Source organism: Columba livia, chromosome 3 (assembly GCF_036013475.1).
Source record: "Columba livia isolate bColLiv1 breed racing homer chromosome 3, bColLiv1.pat.W.v2, whole genome shotgun sequence".
NCBI lineage: Eukaryota > Metazoa > Chordata > Aves > Columbiformes > Columbidae > Columba > Columba livia.
This window is the reverse complement of record NC_088604.1, coordinates 57,669,728-57,690,917: the sequence shown is the minus strand read 5'-3', so window position 1 is coordinate 57,690,917 and position 21,190 is coordinate 57,669,728. Positions and strand designations below refer to the sequence as shown.

The following is a 21,190-nucleotide window of genomic DNA, read 5'->3' as shown; positions in this document are numbered from 1 at the left end:
GAACAAATTAAGAGTAAAGGTATAATGAGTCAGCAAATGAGCAGATGGCAGACTAAGGATTAGACACATTTATGTATGGTGCCAGAACATCCACAAAACCCAAGAGATTACATCAGGAGAGGTGGAGATTGGAAAAAAAAAAATTTAAGGGTCAATAATTTTGTTTTACTGGAGCAGTAACAGCTTATCAGTCACAGCCTAGAAATTACTCCAAGATTTAACCACCAAACAGAAGTCAAGGATTCAAAATCGGTGGCAATGTTTGGGTGGTTTTTTTTTACTTTACTGTTGCTGTGGCGTGCTTGTCAATCTGCAAAATGGAAAAATATTACCTGGCCACTTCTGAGTGGTGTTAAGAATTCTCTCTCCGCTACAGGCTTTAAATATTGCACACTAAATAAAACCCTGGAGTTACCCAGGGGCTAAAGAGTTTCAAAGAAAATATTAAATAAGATGCACTGAGTGAGAAAGGTACACTGTGGAGAAAAATAAAGGAAACAGTATGTCATCATGTAACTTTACCACCATGTGCAGCATTCAGAAAGGCTGGTATGCCTGGGTGCCACAGCAGCATTTAATGGAATTTTAGACAGGCAGAGCAACACTTCGTAAATCTGTCTTCCAGACATAAAAACTACTTACTCAGACTTTTTTCTTGTTAATTTTTCAACCAGTATATAGCACCAGGGGATATAACTAAGGATGGTCAGGAAAACTGTTGTCCTTGAACCTTGATTCTGCTCATTGTAATCCTAGTTCCTTACTTCTGTACCTCATTAATGTCTAAAAATACCAATTAAAGGTCAACATCACACACTCATGTAAGCTGCAAAACTAATCTCTGTGCAGAAGATTCAACAGTTGAAGTATAAAGCAAGTAAACAAAAAAAAAATAAACAGACTACAAGTAAGAACAGAATTATCAAACAATAAAACCAGATATACATAGCAGAGGTACAGCAGCTGAGACATGTTAACGTGTTTTGCCAGGTTTTGCAAGAGAAGAGAACAGCATGGAAGCTTTGTGGATTTCCATACAGAGCTTGCTTCCAAGAAAGAGCAACAGCACACAAGAAAGCACTGAAACGACAAATGACAAAGACTACCATAGCAGGCAAAGGACAAGCAAGAGATGATGATGTGACATCCAATCAGATGACAGTCTAAATGGCAACAAGCCAGACTAGTATCTGATATAGTAAAACAATATGTCAGAAGGAGCTGCAAAATGCAGGTAATATGGTCAAAGCAACAAGCCAAAAGATGACCGTTGTACCACCTTTCTCAATATATCTAAAGAGAATGATATGGCATGGAAAAGAAGGGTATGTACCAGACTTTTAGCTTCAAAGATTAGAAGGAAAGGCTTGAAGATTTTGGAAAAGCATCTGCTTTCTGTAGTCTTGGTTGACAGCATTAATCTATAACTACAGAATTCTTTAAAAGAGCAGAGAAAGATAACTGATTTCACACGTTTCAACTATGTTGATTGCTGATGGATAGCATTATTTTAATCATGCAGATTCCAGGAGAAGTGCAAAATCTTCAATTTTTTTTTTAATTGATTTCCTAGAAATTTCATTATCTTAGGTGGTTGACTGATTTAAACTTCAGAAGGTCATACCTCTTTAAAAAGCTTAGTAGGTGCTGCAATAGCCTTTTCTTCCTCCAGATAGGATGCCCAACACCATGCTTGCCTTCCTTTAGAGGGTACAGCTGTAAAGAAGCACAGAACAGCAAAATAATTTTGTTACTGCTAACTTCTCAAGAAAAAACAAACCCAAAACCCAACACTTTCAAGTTTTGAGAATACCTATCTCAAATCTACATTTTATTAAATGCATTGATGGTATTTCTCAGGACTTATTTCAGGAGAATAAATAGATCTGTAAGTTTAACAGCACCAGAAACATGAAAGGTTTCTGGCAGTTCAGATTTCGATCAGTAACAAGAAAAAGCTCTTTCAGGTGACAAGAACAACTTAAAAAGTCTTGCCCCCCGTCCCTTTTCCCTTTTTGCTCATAAGAAGCATTAAGATACACAATTTGCAGATGTGTAAAAAGATCAGTTCAAATCATGAAGTAGTTAAATATTTTAATTTATTTTTCTGAGAATTTGTTTTCCTGGAAAGCATTTTCAACTGGATAGCACTCATGACATGTTTTTTCAATCACAGTTTAAATACTTTAACAATATTCAGAATGTTTCTAACCTACTCCATCTCTTTGTAGTTTGATGCTTTTTGGTAGACAGGAAGTGATTTAACAGTGATTTCTCCAAGCCATCAAAACTGTCACCAGTGCTTTCTTAGCCCATCACATCATTAGCATATGACAGAAACCTCCAGTTCGAGGTCTGTTCACACAGTATGAACACTCTCATACACTTGTGTAGTAATATTGGCTACAGTCCATCTTAATATTGGCTACTGTCACATCAGTGAACAACAGTTTTTGGCCTTGAAAATAAGGTATTAACTGTACTACCAAAAGCCAAGAACTTTAAAAACAGATGGCTTGTGAGGCTGGCCTTGTATGTATCCACTTTCACACACCTCCACTCTGCTCTACTGATCTTCACCTAAAATGCTGCCACTGCACAGGAGCTTTAGCATTTCCGACCATAAACTCCTGCTGCCAGGAGGATTCCACACAGTCCACAGCACAATTCTGGCCTGATCCTTACTGTGTGCTACTCACAAGAGAAATAAGCCTCTTAAGTAACAGTCTGGCTAAGCATTTTTATGAGTAAAACACAAACCATAACAATAGCGATTCCAAACTCCCCTGAAAAAAGCTAATAATGTAAGAAAAAGATAACAGATGTCACAACGACAGCAATTGCTCAACACTATTAAAGCACATTCATTTTATTTGTGATTTACCCAGTTTTTATCTATTTAATTTAAGAGATGTGCTGCTCAGCACAATAATACACAGTTATGTGCTTGGTTTTGAATAATTTGGTCTTTCATACCAAATATCTTGTGCTGAACTGACATTTTCCCAAAAAAAAAAAAAAAAAGAAAAAAAAGAAATCTGTACAGATCATTCTGTCAGTGGACGGCAGTAATTTCCATAGAGCATCAGCTTTGTGCTTATATCTCACACGCTTATCACTGTAGCTTTGGAAACAACTGTAGAAATAATATTTATCTTTCAGGAGTAACTCTACCTCAGGAGGGGGACCTTCCATAACTTGTATATGTTGCATCTTTAATCAGTGTTTCGTCTGCCTAGTGTGCAGCAGAGCTACTTGGAGCTCTGTGCTGATTAGTGGCTCAGTAACTTCTGGTAATGCCTCCCAGTTTACCATAAGAAACACTTTGCAGGGCAAGATGTAGGTTTGTGCTTGGCGTACCACTGAGGTACAATAGCTGCTGATTCTCCAATTCTTCCTGGAAGTATCTATCACACAAATAGCTGGAAAAACCAGCACTCATTTAAAGTATGTTTTATTATGCCACTTGATGCAGTGTATGTCCCTTCGGACTGATTATAGCAATTACTCTTGAACAGTTCCATAAATGTGCCTATTTCCAGCACAAACTGTAGATAGAAAATTGATCCCCAAGGAAACAGAAGTAAACTTTCACTTCTGCTTAATACATGTCTTTCAACATCTGGGAACTCAATGCGCCTGATTCCCTTTCATACTGGCACTCGTTAGAGGGATGAAAAAAAAATGCAAAACCTAAAATGTGCATCAGTTACATTTACATTCACTATATCCGCCTCCACGCTGCCAGAGGTATATAAACTGGCTCTTTGCAACAGGTAATCAATCTCCAAGTGATGGAGGTTTTCTTTCCAGTTTTCACTTTGCTCTTTCAGTTCTTCGATCCTTAAAACTTAATTGCTATAAATAACACTGGCACTCTCTTTTTATAGAATTGAAAAAAATGTATTCAATAGGGAATACAAATTCAGTGAAACAATGCTGGCAATTCACAATAAGGGATGGATATTAACTAAAGAATTGATACTTGATATTTTTGTTTCATAATCTAACTTACTTTGTTTCAAAACTGTTATTTCTCCTTTTCTTTTTCTCCTGGCTCTCTGTGAGACTCTCAAGATCCTTCCTTCAGGCTTATCTTCCTAAATTTAAAAGAAAGGTACAGTAATTAGTTCAGAAGTCTAGTACAGTAAAAATGGAAATATCCAAGGTTTAACTGTCACTTTATTTACATGGCTACTGACATAGCTCTCCGCTATGGCATACAAACCTGTGGACGTCTAATAAAAACAAAGTGAGCGCTCAGTTACAAACCACAGCAAACACAATGAAAATGACAGACAGAAGGACTCCCAACAGCTGGCACTCAGCCAGCCAGACTTGTCTAAGCCAGGGACAGATCATGAAGCCTCCAGCGGGCCTGGCTGAGCTGCAGATATACAGTAATATCTTTGGTATGTTCATACTTGCAAAATAATTTAAAGGAAAAACACTCAGAGCTTTAGTCTGCGTTTTTCAAATGTACAATTGCCATACTAAATATAAAATGGCACTGATCCTTTTTATTAATTTCATTGTTTGTGTATTAACAGTTTTGTTAGCATCTGAATAGATGAACAAAGTACTCGTTTGGGAGAGCAGATGCATGGAGGCAAAGAAGGTGTTCCCTGACTTTTGCCTAAGATACACAGAACTATGAATTTGCTTCTGACAACTCCAGTGTCTTCAGCCTTTTGACAATTTGGCAGTTGCAGAGCTCTCCCCTTCTCCCTTAAAACTCTGCATCTCCCAGCAGTGTCAGAGCTATTGGGAAGAAAACAAATATTACAGGAAAACAAGCACTATGGAAAGGTACAGTGATAAGTTTATTCTAAAATGAAGAATAAATCCAAATGGAAAAAAGCCAAAAGGTGCCCCAAAACACATTACACTGCAACACAAAACAAACCAAATCTTTAGCTATGATTTTCTAAGGCAAATTACACTAAGAAAAGTATTGGCTTCTTAACAGTAATGTAACTTGCTTTGTAAATAAATTATTGGTCTACAGTCATTTACTTATGTGCAGAGTGACAAACTAACAGGTGTTGGGAAATATGTATTCCTATTTTTCTATGCTGGAGACATAGCAAGTCTGCATAAGTATCATTTTTCCTTTAAATTATTCTTGTTCTGCTCTTAAAAAAATGGGGAAAAAGAGAGAAAAAACAGTTCTTATCAGTTGTCGATAATTACAATTTGCTGATGAGGCATAACTGAATTGGTAAATGAATCAACTATTTATTGTGGTTGTGACAGAGTGAGGCCATCACTTCTCTTTGTAGACTGATGAAGTTCCTGACATTGCAGTATAAGGCAAAACTCCCACTGAAATACTTGCAAGAATGGGTTTATGATGCATACTAACAGTTTCATCAGGATTCTCTTTCTTCTCCCCATTATCCCTGGATTCTTCTTTGAGAGGTAACTTTGCTTTTCTTTTCCGAATGCCTTTGGAATCATCTTCCCCATTGTATTCCATGCTAGGCTTTTCCTCCTTTGGTTCTCTGTTACAGCAGTGACACAATGACACAAAGCCAGTATTATTTTACTTCTCATACGCATAGAACAAGTAAAAAGCAAGTCAACCTGAAGGTCAAGTGTTTGTAGATCCCAGGTTATTATATAAAATACAATCTTAGAAATACTACTAGGAAATTACATCTGTCAAAAAAATTAATCTGAAAGACACTCAACAGCAACTGCAAAAGGAAAGCTGTCACCTTACGCTGAACAAGTCCACATGTTTTAAACAGTGTGTCTTTTCCCATGTACTACCAAGTCTCACAGAGAAGCAAACTGTGAAATGTTTAGGACTGCAGGGCACTTTACAGAAAGGAAAGCAAAGGCAATTGTTATGACTGGCAAATTCAATTGGAGAAAGCCAGTATGTGACTGTTCAAATTGGTAAACAAGCAATTAGAACAGAAAACTTTAAAGCAATTAGCTAAAAATGAAGGGAAATGCACAATATCATGGATGTTAAAAACTACCATAATGCAGTAATACGCAATACAGAAAGGACATACTAACACAAACCTTCTTTTACAGTTAGATGAACTGCACTGACTGAAAGGAAAGGAACTGAGAAACTACAGTATGTTCATGTTTTCACTCACTGTCATCTATAACACAGCTCTTGCACTTAATTATAATTAACATACCACACCAACCGTCTCATTACTGATTATCTTAATTCCAATTATTATGAAACGGGGTGGGAGTCTGACAGTGATTCATGCATCCCATAGACTGTTTTACTGCTTGCATCTGACAGTAGAACACAGCACACTCTGAGCAAAAAACACTGCCCTCACCATCAGCGTTAGACAAAACCAAACGCATTCACCTGAAAAACAGTTAAAGAGCATTATAAACTGACAGAGACACATCAAAACATGGCTGCTTAATACCTCCCTTTGCCCCACGAGTAACTTTTTTATCTCACCACTCCTATGCTCCATTTATGCAAAATTATTTGTTTCTATGCTTTATAATAGCACCTACTTGTTTTTTACTTGTTGGGCACATTTCTGGCTGCAAAATTTCCCTTCAGGAACAAATTCTTCTATGGTACCATAGCTGTAACAGTTTTCACAGAAAACAAGTCCATCCATTTTTGCAGTTTCCTTCAACCTTGTAGGGATCCCTGTCTTTTCTGAGAAGGCTGCACAATGAAAAAAAGTAACTTCACTTAGGCAGAGGTGATACATTTCCAACCATCCTCAGCAGGCCTTGCCAAGAAAACAGAAAAAAGACAAGTCAAGCCACTCTTGTTAGAATGAAGAACTGGGAATCAGTGCCTGTATGGGGTCCGTATTCCTGACAAGCAAGTTGGGTTTTCATATTGCTGCACTAGAGAGAGGAATCCACCAACCTCATGCTTCTGTCATCAGTAGCACATCAACACAGCTTGATGTGGCTGCTTGTGGAAGGAGTGAATTTTGTGACAAGATCTGTGCTGACTGCCCAGTCATCACTGCCCAGAGCCCATTACCTCATCTCCTGCTGATGTGCCTCATTTTTTACCTACATATAGGGTCATCTGGGAAAAAGCTTTGTGATGGAGTTATCTTTCAAGAGGTGAACTTATTTGTGAAAGTAAATCACTGACTACAATCTACAGTCTCTCACAGCAGTAACTATTGCTCAACCTGCCCGAGGTCCACCAGAAGGAAACAAAAAAAAATCACTAATTTGTTACAAAGAAATTTTCAAATACTAAGTTACTCATCCTAAGCTACAATTTCCCCACAAGAGGCTGTAGCCTAGGAGAGGATGCTGCTTCTTTCATTCACAGGCCAGTATGAAGTATGTCAAGTTCTCCAGCCTCTAGAGCAGGCCATTGACTTTGCGTCCCTGCCAAAAGGCAAATTTGAAGTCAGAAACTATTTCTTTTGCTTGAGCACCATACTGTCTCTGAAAGCAGAGTCAAATGAACTCATGTGAAGACTATCTCCATTACAAGAATATATTATTTACATGCTATATTTACACTCCAACATTGGCAGTTTAAAACAACTACTTCCTCTTACAATGGAAAAAATTAGCAATATTTTTATCTGATCAAAGACAGTGTAAGGTAGTAGTAGAATGCCTGTTTGGTATGATTATGTGTCCATAAATACCCTTTAATTCAGAAGTAATATTATTTTTTTAGGTTTACCAGACTATAAGGGATGCTTTACTGTAGGTAACAGTGATCCCTCAGTCTAAGGAGAGAACCTGTTGTGCTACTATGCTATCACACTGTTGCCACTCTCATCAAAGAATTGTATCTTGAATAACTATCATTGCCTTGGAGACAAACCTACAAAACAGAGTAGCTGTGGTCTGAAGCCTTTGACCTCACAGCTGAGGCCCAAACTACCTTCCTACTGGTGTAAATGGTTCACCTATGCACAAAAGTCACGTAACAGTTAAGACTTAATTGTGGGGGAGTAGCAAAGGAAAACTTTCATTGACTTTGCTTATCACACTTATGCTGATTATTAAACCAAAATTTTGACGTCTTCTTTCCAAGGGACTTCCAGAATGCATATTTTTAAAGAAAAATGATAAAATATCAACAAGGAAAAAAACCTAGGTAGTTTTAAGTAACCACAAAACCAGTTGTGATATTCTCTTTCACACTACTCCGCCATTGCTGGAGTCAGCATATCAAAATTTTCAGAATTTATCAGAATACAAACCAACTTTCCTCAAACAAAACATGTTTCCTTACATCAGTATTTTAAATCCAGGAAACGCCTTATGTGGTAGACAGATACTACAACCACTAGAATTCTGTCATTCAAGATAAACATAAACAGTTACTACACACTAATTTTAATGCTGTAAAAAAGCACAGTGAGCAGGAGCAAGGCAACAGTACAGGCATACATTGACACTGGTAGCAGCAGCTGAGCAGTAGCCAGCACCATGTCAGGGCAGTTTACAGTGGGCGGTACTTCGGTCACAAATGTGCTGTAGGCAGTTAGTAAAGTCTGTGGGCAGTCTGGGGAATCAACTCAACAAAAATAACATCAAAAAAATTCTCAAGAATTTGAAGTAAGAAACTGACTACTTCACAAGTTAAATAGAAGGAAAGTACTCATTCTAAACTTAAAACACATTACTGTCAGAAAAAACTGTGGCTGTAACTGAACTTCGGATGTTCACAGTGCGATTATTTCCTCTTACTTAAAACACATTTATTTTCATATTTATTCACACCCCAAGAAATAAGTAAAATCATCAGAGATACTCTGTGCATTAAAGCAAATAAGTCTGCTTGTGTTCCGTTTGTTTTGCTTTATTTTTTTATTTTAGGGGGCAATACTTAAGAAAAACTGATACATTAAACAAATTACACTCTACCACATGTTTACTGACTCTTAACTGACCTTCTTGAGCAGTTGGAACCATCCAGGTTGTGGTAGCAGTTGCCTTTTTAACACTTTCCATCTCAGTTTCATCTGTAATCACTTCCAGGGCCCCAAATTCATTCACCCTAAACTGTAAAACAAAATAAATGGCACAGAACACGGTAAAAATTTACTAATACTTTCTTATGGTGTCTTCTATTCACCAAGATAGATTTTACACAGTGCCCTCACCATATCACCTAAGTCTTATATGTTTCTGCTTGTCCCCAAGAACTGGAAACAAGCCTTTCTTGTTTCTATCAAGCAAAATACAAACTTATTTTGTTATCTAAAAGTATTAATTTGCAATATATATTGATGCAGATACCTCCATAAGCAGATCAGTATCTAACTTACGCAAAAGAAGCAAAAAATCAGTAACAGAAATCCATGGGAGATTCTCCTAACTGTATGCCTTTCATTATCAGCAGAATAATGCAATCCAATCACTATTTTTGTTAAGGAAAAGGGAACCGAACATCACATACAAACACTTCACAGAGTACAGAAACTTCAGTGTCCTCCGAAAACACAGCACTTCTTCACTGTAAAGTGAACGTAAATAAACATCTCAAGGCAGTTTATGAGCTGTTTAATTACACGCTGAACATGATATTACTGTCAGCCAGAAGCAAAGCTCAACAATGCCCCACATGCTGTGCTGACACGGGAGCACCGGGAGTTACATCCACTCTGCTGCCAGCAGAAAAGTGTTTTCCAAATGCCGTAATGATTACAGCGCTACCAGACACAAATAAACTTCAGCTTCCCAGTTACTACATGGTTTGCAGGCCCAGCTGGTTGCATGGTCTCTAGCAGTGAGGCGCTCTCCTCAGCGGAGATCAACAGGAAAAATTTAAGCCTGAGAGGGTCTTCAAAGCTTCCCAGCACCCACCTGCAAAAATATTCTTTCAGGACAGTAGCATGAATTCTATTCTGTTTCTTTGGTCACGCAACTTGACCTTGGGAAAATGAGAAAGGGAATAATTGTTTGGCATTACACACTGATCTTGTCTGTATCTCTAGAGGCTACAGGATCAATCACTCCTACTCGCTTTGGACCCTGCTATGGTATAGTTCTGAAAATAAGCCATTTCGACTGAAAGCAAAGGTGAGCCCCATGACAGACATACCACTACAGTGTGCTTTCTCTAATACAGTCCTCCCACCCTCAGCATTTGCAAAGAGCTACCAGGTCCTAAGGTATGTGAACAGCTCAGGAATCATAAGCTGAGGGGACGAAGAGGAGGACCTCACACAGTCGTATAACTTCTGGAGGCAAGATTTTTGCTTGTGATCAGCTATGCTCACAACAGATACACAAGTGTGGACAAACTGTCAATAAATTCATCTGGACTGAAATACGAGAAGTTCAGCTTCAAAAGGCAACCAAATGCAGTAACACCACATGCTCATACACCAGTTTGTGGACAGACACTCACACTGTTCCACCCAAAGAAAAGCATTGGAGTTACTACTCAGAAGATGATCCTCATGTCTTATGACTGACTTATACACCCAGCCTGGTTTCTATTTTGGCTAAGCTAATTTTTGCTATAGGTGCTTTGCTGCCTCTGCAGTGGGTGGATGGCAAAGAAAAAACATTCCTTGCTTCCAAGAGTTGTAACTTTGCAAGACCTGGCTCAGCAAGCAGGCTGCCAGCACTGACCAAAATATGGTGCTGCAGCACACCAACCAACAGGTCACAGGGAGATTATTAACTAGTTAGCTTCTGGAAACACTCTCCTCCACCTTCACAAAATATCAGCTGGAACATCCATAGACCAAAGGTATTTCCTAATAGTCCAATGAATAACTGGGATATTTCTGCATGATCTGATAGATGTTCAGCCCTGACATTATGGATACATTCCTGCTCCACTGGGGCCTCCGGTGGTACGCAAGAATGTCACCCTAGTTAATGAAGTGACCCACCAGCCCTTCTGGCTTCAGAGGGCTGACAGACAGGCATCAAATAGATGAGAGAACAAGACAGGAAGAGCTGAACCATTGAGGAAGCAGCTCTTCAATAGTCAGGCCACCACGCTAAGATGGGCTCAATGATGGAGAGTAACCACTTGCCACTGCCTTAGCGGGCAGGATGATGAGACAATGCCAGATGCTTCGTCTCACCTCTTTATCTCCTGTTTTTGCCCACAGCCTCCCCTTTATCAGTGTCAGACACCTCCAGCTCCTGTTGGGACACAAACTTGAAGCAGACATGTCTGCTTTCACTTACTGCCTTCCCCAGCTACAGTTTCAGCATTACTGTGCGTGCCAAGCTCTCCATAGCTGATCGGAGAAACGCCTCAGACCTGGGGAGTCATACTCTGGGATTTTAGCTGGGAAGGTAAAGCAATGAAAAACTTGTGACAGAGGTTAATTGTTTAAAAGCAGGATAAATACATGTACAGAGCACCATGATGCACAAAGCCATCACAGAATAAAAGCTGATGGAGCAATGTGCCAACTAGTGTCTGCTATTGGAAGCATGACAAAAAAAAAATCTAGATTAATAGCGGTTTTTGTGCCCATGAAAAAACTGAACACTTTTGTAAGCCTCTTCTACTTAGAAAGCAGGTGACAAAAAAGCTAAACGTAAAAGTTCTGTTCTGTTTTTCCTCTATTTTTGGTGATCCAAGCTAAAATTTACTAAGAGCAGTTCTCCCATAGACTTTCCCCGGTGTGCTGACAGTCTGGAAGTTTGCGGCAGATAATACAGAGGGAAGGAACCAGTGTCACTGAACTAAGTTTTGAGGATGGACCCAGGGCTTTCTGAGAAGTAAAGATTCGGTTTTAAGTCACAAAACTCCTTAAGTAAACATATAAATTTGCATTGAATGAAGGGCTTTTCCTTGAACCTGTCATCATTAAAGCAAACAGTAAAATTTCCACTGATGGAAACAAAGGCCATTATCAAGTGCTTTTTAAATAATCTCACAAAGAAACCTGACTTTTTGTCACTTCAGTGTTTAAAAGAGAATCAATTACAAAGCTTGTTGGGTATGAATTTAATCCACTTGACTTTTGTCAAATGCCGGTTTGCAAATGTTAAGAAACCTCTCTATCCCACCCAATGGAACCAATGGTCTTAAAAGATCAGAAGGCAAAGAAGAGGAGAAAGAAACCTCAAGAGCTTTCATGAGCAAATCCACAGTAAGATAAGCAGAAATAAACATAACATTTGGATAGAAAATTTAACTTCCAGAGTTTCATGTACAGGTGAGCAACAAGGTAAAAAATACACATTTTCAAGTTACTGTAGTTCTTTCAACACAGATACATCAAACTGACTTAGTAGGATGAGTTCAACTGTTAGTGGTTAAGCATATAACACAGAACTTACTTGGCTGCCTTGTTCAGCAGTTTCCACAAGGATCAAAAGGGAATTAAATAGCAGCTTCCCTCTACACATCACTAGAGATTCGTTCCACTCAGAGCTGAGATACATTTTCACATTCTTGGGAAACAATGCCCTGATATACCCAGACTTCAGCTTATAGTACTGTTAATTTAATCCCCAGGAACTTTTTAGTATTTATTCAACAAATAAAAAATGCACCAAGGGAAACCAAGGCTTAAATATATAATAATCAAACTTTATAAATACTTTCTGAACCATTTCTGTCTCTCCACATGCAAAGTTCTTCTGTAGGGATAAAAATTACTATCAATAAACCTTTTTAAAAATTAAAATTGCATTAAAATTTACACAGGACTGTACCAAGTATCATAAGCCTTTGTTTGTTGCAGGCGCTAGTACTGCACCAAGTATTTCATAAATGTTTCAGCTACAATGGAGAAGCGGCCAGATTTTCTGTTACCAGTGACTCCAATGAAAGTCCATTCCTGAATTTCTTTCTTGAAAAACCTTCTTATAACTTCATTTACATTCACTCATAGTCAGTTTATACCCATTTGTTCTTAACTCAACGTTACCCTATGGATTACATAGCTCTAATACCCAAGCGCTTACTCTCTGGGTCTACATTTGAAGGAAGGAATTATGTATCCGCAGACTTAATTTCATTAAGCTAAGTACAAGCTCTGTCTGTTCTTCTTATGAAAATGGCGCTCCATCTTCTCGATTAGCCCATCATTCTTTGCCCACTATGTGTTGGGCTCAACCATGGAAATTAACCTTTTTCCAGTGAATGTCACTAAGTATAACACCACAGGTGGAATTCTGCTGTCCCTCCTCCAGTGCCTTTAGGACATTTCCATTCTTAATGGAAGTTCTTTGCCTTATCGTGCAGGCTGGAAGGCACTTGGTAGTTTTATGCAAGTGGAATTGTATGTTAAGAGGGCTTTCAGTTCTCTTTCTCCTCATTTTACAAAACTACTCAGTGTATTTGTCACTACATGGGATAAAAGAAAATTTGCAAATAATGAAAAATGTCTACCATATTGCAGACTAATTCTCAGATGCTCAAACCTATTGGGAATAAATATATACAATCTAGTTTCAAATTAAGTCTCTCATGTTGCATGTGTCTAATTCAGAGCAACAAATATCAGACTATGTCCTTTTGCTGTTACTTGAACCCTTTTAAGAGTGTACAAGATTTTATCAGTACTCAGAGAGATCAAATCAGAATAAAAGCTACTATTGCTTTCTACAAGGTTAAAATATAATTTGGGAGAACAGGCAGAGATAAAAAGGAAGAAAAAGGAAGAAAAACTAAGGCGCAAAGGACCAAAAAAGAACAAAGAAACCTATGCACCTTAAAACACAGCTTTAAAATAACACATCTTAATGCACGGCTTTAAAATTAGAAAAAACAGCCAACACTACCATCTACTGGGCAAGATAAGGACAAAGAGTTCACTGCAGTTAAGACAATTGTTGCTGCATTCTGACAGTAACTTCAGAAATAAAACTCATCTTGAACTCACAACAGTACAATTGTGGACTAGCTCAGAAGAAACCAGAAAAAACTGTATTATCCAAAACAGAAGTAAATTGAGTAAAGACACTTCATGTCTATGAAATAACTAAATTCACAAGCAGCAGAGTTATACAGCAGTCTGTCAAAAAGATCGACACCTGGGACTTCAGAGACAAAAAACTGCACTCAGATCTCTTGTTAGCAAACAGGAGTCATCGCTCTTGATTTCAATCACCGTTTGATCACAGTGATTTCAGTGGGACTGCTCAGACAAACCAGAGCCTTTCCGGCATCTTACAGCTCCTCTCTTTAAAGCAAAGGAATTGCCTATAGACACTGTATTGTCCAACCACATCCTACTACATGCCAAACTATTTTTTACATAATATTTAAGTTGAATAAGTTAGTCAATGCCAGAACTTGTCCACTCAACCATTCTCCTCTTCTGTGTGTGTGTGTGATACAGTCTTTACATGCACGATCACATACTATTTTTTCCACAGAACCACTGCCCCAGGCAGAGGCTGGATAGCACTCAGAAAATGAGGCAGCTGTTGGGTATTTTTATACTCTTTCTTCAAGCAATAAAGCCAGTCTTATTTACTCTACAGGATTTGAAAGCAGAATGACTGTTTATTTTCTTTAAAAAACCCCACTGAAATAACAAAGAGCATGTATCTAAAAAAGCTTTAGGCACTCTAGCAATTACTGTTACAGTGCAGTGCAAAGTAATTCCTGAAACAAAACCTCTGTTCTCACACACTTACAAAGGAAAATTAACAATATCTCTGCCTAGGCTCTACATCCTTCTGAGTACTCTGCTCCCAGCTTATTTCAAAGCCCTCAGTAAGCACGTGACCCCTGATGCTTGCCTGGTCACAAAAATTTGACTCTTTCAGGGATGTAGAAGGTTAGGGGAATGTGTCCCTGCACCTGGCTATTCCCTTTCCTCAATGATGAGAAGAGATCCTGCCTGCACACTCCTGGCTCTGGTAACTATGGCAAAAGACAGCTTAAGCAGGATCCCAGGCTATTTAGGGCCCCCTAAATCATAATCAGCCGCAATTAAATTCCATATCATGACCAAGAGGCTGGGCCAGAGCCCCTCTCACTGGAACGATGCTGTCAGCAAGAAAGTCAAACACTTCAAGCAATCTTCGACTGATTTTAAGATACTTCAGTAACACTGCAATAGGCTAATCCTGAAGTAATGAAGAAGAGAGGTCAATCTGCATCCAAAAGGAAAGTTTTTTCCTATCTGGGAAGGCACAAGCAGGAAAGGATCATTATCAAATTACAGCCTTTAAAAAAAAAAAAGTAATAGGAACATTCTCTAATCACTTCTGAACTGAAAGCTTTGGTACCGCCAGAAAACTTAGACCTTTAGCAAGAGACACTGGCTTTTCCCCAGCAAACTGCTGATACCTCAGTCTTGTCTGCAGTAACGTTTATCTACTTTATTCTTAGACAATCCTCAGGCTTTTCCAATCCCCCTTTCGGTCCTGAGTGCTCAAGAATTATCTTAGTACCAGAGGGCTTCTCAATGATTTCTCTCCGCTGCAAACTCAGTCTGCCTTATTATCTCCACTTGAGTAGGAAATTGCAGCTAAACAGACTTTCTTAAGGTGACACATAAATCAGCGACAGAGCCAGAAGTCAAGGCCTGCCAAGTTGATGCTTATTGATCCAGAAGTTGACCTACAAAGCAATCCTGGCTCCAAATTATTTCAGCCAGAATATTTCTAAACACCAAACACTAGTATCTCATGGAGAACCCAAGCAAGTAACAAATAAAAAAAAATGAATGGCTACCTGCCAAAGTTTTGGTTCCAATGAGTTGTTCAGCACCACACAGGAAGGCTGTGGTAGAAGTAAGTGCTGCCCTAAGCTTTCCTCTGTGGGATTCACCTGCATTAATCATGAAACTATTCATTTTCCTTCCTGAAATCCTCTGCCCTGTTATTTACAAGTCTAACAGAATCTACAGCAAATGATGCAGTAGATTCTATGGCAAAATAGCATGTGATCCCTTTAGTGAAGGTTCTACCATGACTACACATGAGGAAACACAATTAAAAATCGAAAGGCGAACCCAACACCAGCATTTCTTGGCTTTGGAGTTTTAGCAATTTTAACAGTGAAACTTCCTTTTTGTTCTTTCTGTTTTTAAATAAGGTAAAATCATTTCAGGACAATGCAAAGTTTTAGCCAGAAATCTATGGTGGTGAAGCAGAGTGTGAGCTAATTAATCACATTAGATTGCAAGAGAAGAAAGTTACTTCCACGTGGAAAAGACCAGGCCACTAGGTATAATACATCTGCTGGGGCTCACACATGGTCAGAGAAAGTCTAATGTGCCTTGCTTTCTCCTCCCTGCACTACCAGCTTCCTTGAAGGGAATTATCTTCTCTGTGGAATAACACCCTTCCAGTGGGAAAAGGGATTTAACCAGCTCCCAGTAGTTGATGTTTCCCACGGACACTGTCAGGGACTCTTCCCCGAGAGAGAGAAATGCCTCCTCAGATTCAGTGCAGCACATGCCACTGTGTGAGGACAGAAACAGCTTTGCACCAAAAAAGCACTGTAGTTAGCTACTGTCTGAGACAATACTGGTGTTTCTGACATATAAACATGTGAGAAAAGTAAAAAAAAAAAAAAACCCAAACTGTTTTCAAAATGTTAATTATCTCAAGCAAGCTTGAACCCAATTTCAGAACTGGCAGGTGGAAGGATGCACTTTACTGCCTTGAGTTGCTGCATCCAGAAACACAGCACGCTGAATCACCCTCACCTTCTCTAGAGTGTGCCTGGAAATATCGAGCACCACTGACCATTATTCCACCATTCATGTTCCACTATTATAGTTGGTTACCTATGATATTAGCTGCGCAACTTTATTTACAGGCTAATTTAATCATCATTATTTTTTTTTTCAAGCACAATTTGCAAGCCAGAAATAATGACCAAAATTCTGTCCATGCAGTATATAACATCTCACTTTCCAAACACAAGCACTAGAAAACTCATTATGAAGTACTTCATAAACTTCTGTCACTGCAGTAGGAAGTGACTGTAAATTATTACAGCTTTCCCAATTTAATGAGCACATTTAAATCCTGAAGAGATGGTGTTACTGCCTGCACTCAGCACACAGATTTAAAAACAAAAAAGAAGAAAAGAAGAGTATTTCACATTCACACCATGCAGAGTAACTGGTAAGCACCGATGTTTTTCAGATGAGCATACATTACTTAGCCTGCCATATTAAGGCATTCTGTAATTTGTAAACTATTTTAAACTTGAAATTTGAGTTTTCTGTTTTATTCAAGCATCCCGAAAGAACTAATATACAATGCTAAGATTTTTGTTCTTAGTCTTCGGTGCATCATACTTAACAATTTTTAATTCTCCCTGTCCCCTGTATAAATTTAAAATTCTAGTGTTTTCCACAGCCACTCACTATTTATCCGCCGCATAGCATGCTCAAAGTAGCGTTCAAGAAGCGTGAACTATTTTATGACTACTTTTGCTGAAGAGTTTTAACAAAATCTGTATGGTAATGTATTTCAACAGCCTTCTCCAACTATGGGTGACAAAATTCTAACAATTAACGCTGCACAAAATTATAGGAAAATAACATTTTCGACATTTCACCAATGTGGAAACAGATGTAGATGTGAGAGACCGTGGCAGGGCTGGGAACAGAGGCCTGGTATCTGACTCGCTCCCTTGTTTTGATGAGCCTGGGAAGTGAGTGTCCCCTGGTGCAGACTATCTCAGTGAAGTCTGGTAGGAATGAAACTACCCACAGGACTTTGTAACAAAAAGAAATAATGCAATTTTCTATTTCTGAGGTAATTGTTCTTCTATATTGTAAGAAAAGTTAAATTTAAGCAACAAGAAATATTGAGAAAAGTTATTTGTAAACGTTTCAAGCATTTTACACTACTTAAAACAGTTTTTTACCAGCTGCTATTCATAGAGGAGCTTATATGCACAAAAATGAAGTGGTTCTTAAAAATAATGGTTGCTCAGATATGCTTGCCTGTCAATCTCACAAGGCTGGGTATTCATACAGTGCAAAAGAAAAGAGATTACTTTAAAAGTGCATATGTAAAAATAAGCATGCAACTTTACCATGCAAACAGTAAAGACAAGTCAAATGCCATATGACTTAGACAACTAAAAATAAGAACTTCAAGTAGGTAACTCCCAAATATTTCTATATTAAAAAGCAGTATTTCAACATTTTGCTATATGTTTAACTTCAAACATGCTCACACGATACAGTTTACCAAATCTGGGTGTTCGTTTTCCCCAACATTTTATGAAGACAAAAGACTAAATGTGAGAATGTAAGCAATGCATTGTCTGCAATGAATAGTTCAGTTATTGCTTATTAGTTAAAAAGAAAAACCAGGCATTCTAACCTATTACCAGTCTGTAAAAAAAGAAACTTTGTGCATTTTGCTACTATGCTGTTTTCACTGGATTTTTCAATTTCATTTCAATGTAAATACACGGCAATGTTTCGATAACATTAGTGGAACAAGTCTATCATAACTTTTGAAAGACATATGCAAGCTCACAAGAAGTAACAGCTATGTAAGGCTATTTTCTCTAGGTTCAGGACACTATTAAATACTCTGTTATCAGGACAGTTCACGTAAACCATCCATGTTAATGCTATTCTGAGAATTCCACAAAGAGCATAACATAACTTCCATGGTCACTTTTACAGTTTCAAGGGATTAGTCACTCTTTTAACCATTAGTATTTAGAAGCAGCCCTGAAAAATGAGTTGTTACAATTATCCTGAAAGCTTAAAAATCCATAATATTCTAACAGCTCAAATTGTTTTGGTATCTAAGTGAATGCCCAGTCTTTCACTGAGTCTTGATGCGCTCTGGTCCAGTGAGTTCCTTAGGCTAATTCTGCATTGTTAGAAAATTCTCTTCCTTCAGTCAGTGTTAGAATGACTGTACTTCAATTTCACCCAGTCACCTGTTGCTTTTGTTTGTTTGTTCATTTTTTAAGAAGACCAGAATGAGCTGCCTCACCAGCTTGCTCTGTGTTTTTCAGCATCCTGAGTATATTACCATTGCACCTCTGATTGTGTCTTCCCTAATACCTGAAACAAAGACAAAATCTCTGTCCAAAAATCAAATACCTGTTTGTTTCCAAATAAAATAATAACTACTAAAAACAAACAAATAACAAAAAAAAAAAAACCCACACAAAAACCACAAAAAAGCCAACCAAACCAAACCAAACCAACAAAAAAACACAAAACCACCACACACAGAAGAACCACCTTAAAATGAAGCTCATGCTTTCCTGAATGGGACGCAGTTAAGAATCTTCTTACATGATTTCTTGACCTTATCCTCAGCTATACCTCCCACTCCCTTCCCCCACTTTGTATGGAAGCTTTTCCATTCTTCTACTAATTAACGACCCAACCTTTACTTCAGTTTTGTTTCTTTTGACATAGGGTAACAGGAACTGAACAAAGCATGTACCAGCAATTTACATGAGATTATTATATTGTCCTGCACTGTTCCCTTTTGTATTCCTCAAACATATCAATGGTATTTTTGCATTTCACACAATGTTGCTTATTAAAAGAGAAAGGAATTTCAAAAGCCTGGACTTTTTAAAAAAACACAGAATTGGTCAGAGGTGTGGAGGCTGATGCCTTGGCAGCAGCAACCATGACATGGTGAAGACTGAAATCCTCAAATAGCAGCACTGGACTTCAGGGGAGGCAGATTTTGGCTTGTTCAGAGATCTGCTTGGCAGGATCATAGAGGAGACTGCTTTAACGGGTAAACAGGTCCAGGAAATCTGGATATCTTTCCAGGGACTCCACACCAGGAGAACGCTGCGTGCCAATGTGCAAGAAGTTGGGCAAATGCGGATGAAGGCCAACATGAATGAACTAGGGACTCCTGACTTAATTCAAATGGAAAAGGAAGTACGCAGAAGGTGAAATGGGAAACATTCCAGACAGAAGGTATACAGTGATCTTGCTGTAGTGTAGAATGATGGAATCGGGAAACCCAAAGCTCAACTGGAGAAAAAACTACCAAAGGCAACAGAAAAGGCTTCTATACGTAGACAGGAAGCAAAAAGCAAATTACAAAATTGGAGAGTCTGGGTGAAAAACTGCAGGGCAGTGTTGCTATTCAGAAAGACCCTGACACACTAAAGAAACGGGCTAACATGATCTCATGAAGGTCTACAAAAGCACATGCAAGGCCCTGCCGCTGGGACAGAGCAGCTGTGTGCACCAGTACAGCCCCGGGGCTACTTGAAAACAGCTTTGCAGAAGAAGACCTACAAGTTGAACATGAGTCAGCAAGAGGCTCTGGCAGCAAAGGCGGCCATGAGCAACCAGGCCTGCTTTAGCAAGAGGGTAGCCAGCAGGTCAGGGGAACTGATTATTCCCTTCTACTTAAACATGATGAGACCATACCCCGACTATTGTGTCCAGTAGGAGAGAGACACTGACATAATGGAGAAAATTCAGTGGATGTCCACCAAAACAAGCAGGGCCTGTAGCAGGTGACATGCAAGAAGAAGTTGAGCGCAACTGTAAGAAGAAGTTGAGCGCAACTGTTCGCTTGGTTTCAAGAACAGAAGGAGAGATTTTACTGCTGTCTTCCAGTAGTTAATGGTCAGATACAGAGGGGATGGAGCCAGGTTCTTCTCAGCTGTGCACAGTAAAAGCACAAGGAGCAACAGACACAAGTTGCAAAAGGGGAAATTCCAACTAAGTATCCACAAAAAGAAAAAAATAACTATGAGGGTGATCAAATGCTGAAACAGGTTGCCCAGAGAGACTGCGGTATCTCTAACCCTGGAGATAACCAGATCCATACTGGACAAGGCCCTGAGCAACCTGTTCTAAGTTGGCTTGAGGTCTGGAGTGCTCAGATGTGGTGTTCTGAGGTCCATTTCCAAACAAAATTATTCTGCAAATCTATTCTACGGTTCTGTGATTTTAAAGGGGAAAAAAAAAAAAAAAAAAAAAAAAATCCACAACACAAAACCACACTTGCAGCATGTCCTGAATTTCAAACATTTTTTGACTCTTTACTTCAACAATAGAAATTGTATCAGGCAGCAAGGGATAAAAAGCTATTTTAAAAACCAACACATTTTCTTGTGAGATTCCTTTTAAAAAAAAAAAGCTATGAGAAAACTTCATCAATGTTAGTCTAAATGGAATGGCATGAAAATATTGACTATAATCCACAGGAAATAAGAGCAAGAAAGTCTTTAATATCAAAACTGTATTTTTAGCTAATGTGGCAGAGAACACCTTCTGATGACATAGTAAAAAGTATCAGATAACAACATCCATAAAATATTTTGTAAAAAAAAATCAAATTG

At 38.5% G+C, this 21,190-nt stretch overlaps 1 protein-coding gene across 8 annotated transcripts in view; it reads right to left on the bottom strand.

Moving 5' to 3' along the window:
- Positions 1-21,190, bottom strand: part of L3MBTL3 (L3MBTL histone methyl-lysine binding protein 3) — an 80,560-nt gene that overhangs the window by 48,579 nt on the left and 10,791 nt on the right. For 6 of the 8 annotated variants that reach the window (XM_065056925.1, XM_065056926.1, XM_065056923.1 and 3 more), the window contains exons 3-7: positions 8,883-8,994; positions 6,505-6,664; positions 5,366-5,504; positions 4,016-4,100; positions 1,625-1,716 (exon numbers count right to left, since the gene is read on the bottom strand). In XM_065056925.1, the coding sequence (XP_064912997.1) occupies positions 1,625-1,716; positions 4,016-4,100; positions 5,366-5,504; positions 6,505-6,664; positions 8,883-8,994 (588 nt within the window). Of the gene's footprint in view, positions 1-1,624; positions 1,717-4,015; positions 4,101-5,365; positions 5,505-6,504; positions 6,732-8,882; positions 8,995-9,798; positions 9,866-21,190 lie in introns of those variants that run through there. The other 2 variants (XM_065056927.1, XM_065056929.1) reach the window with 2 other exon arrangements.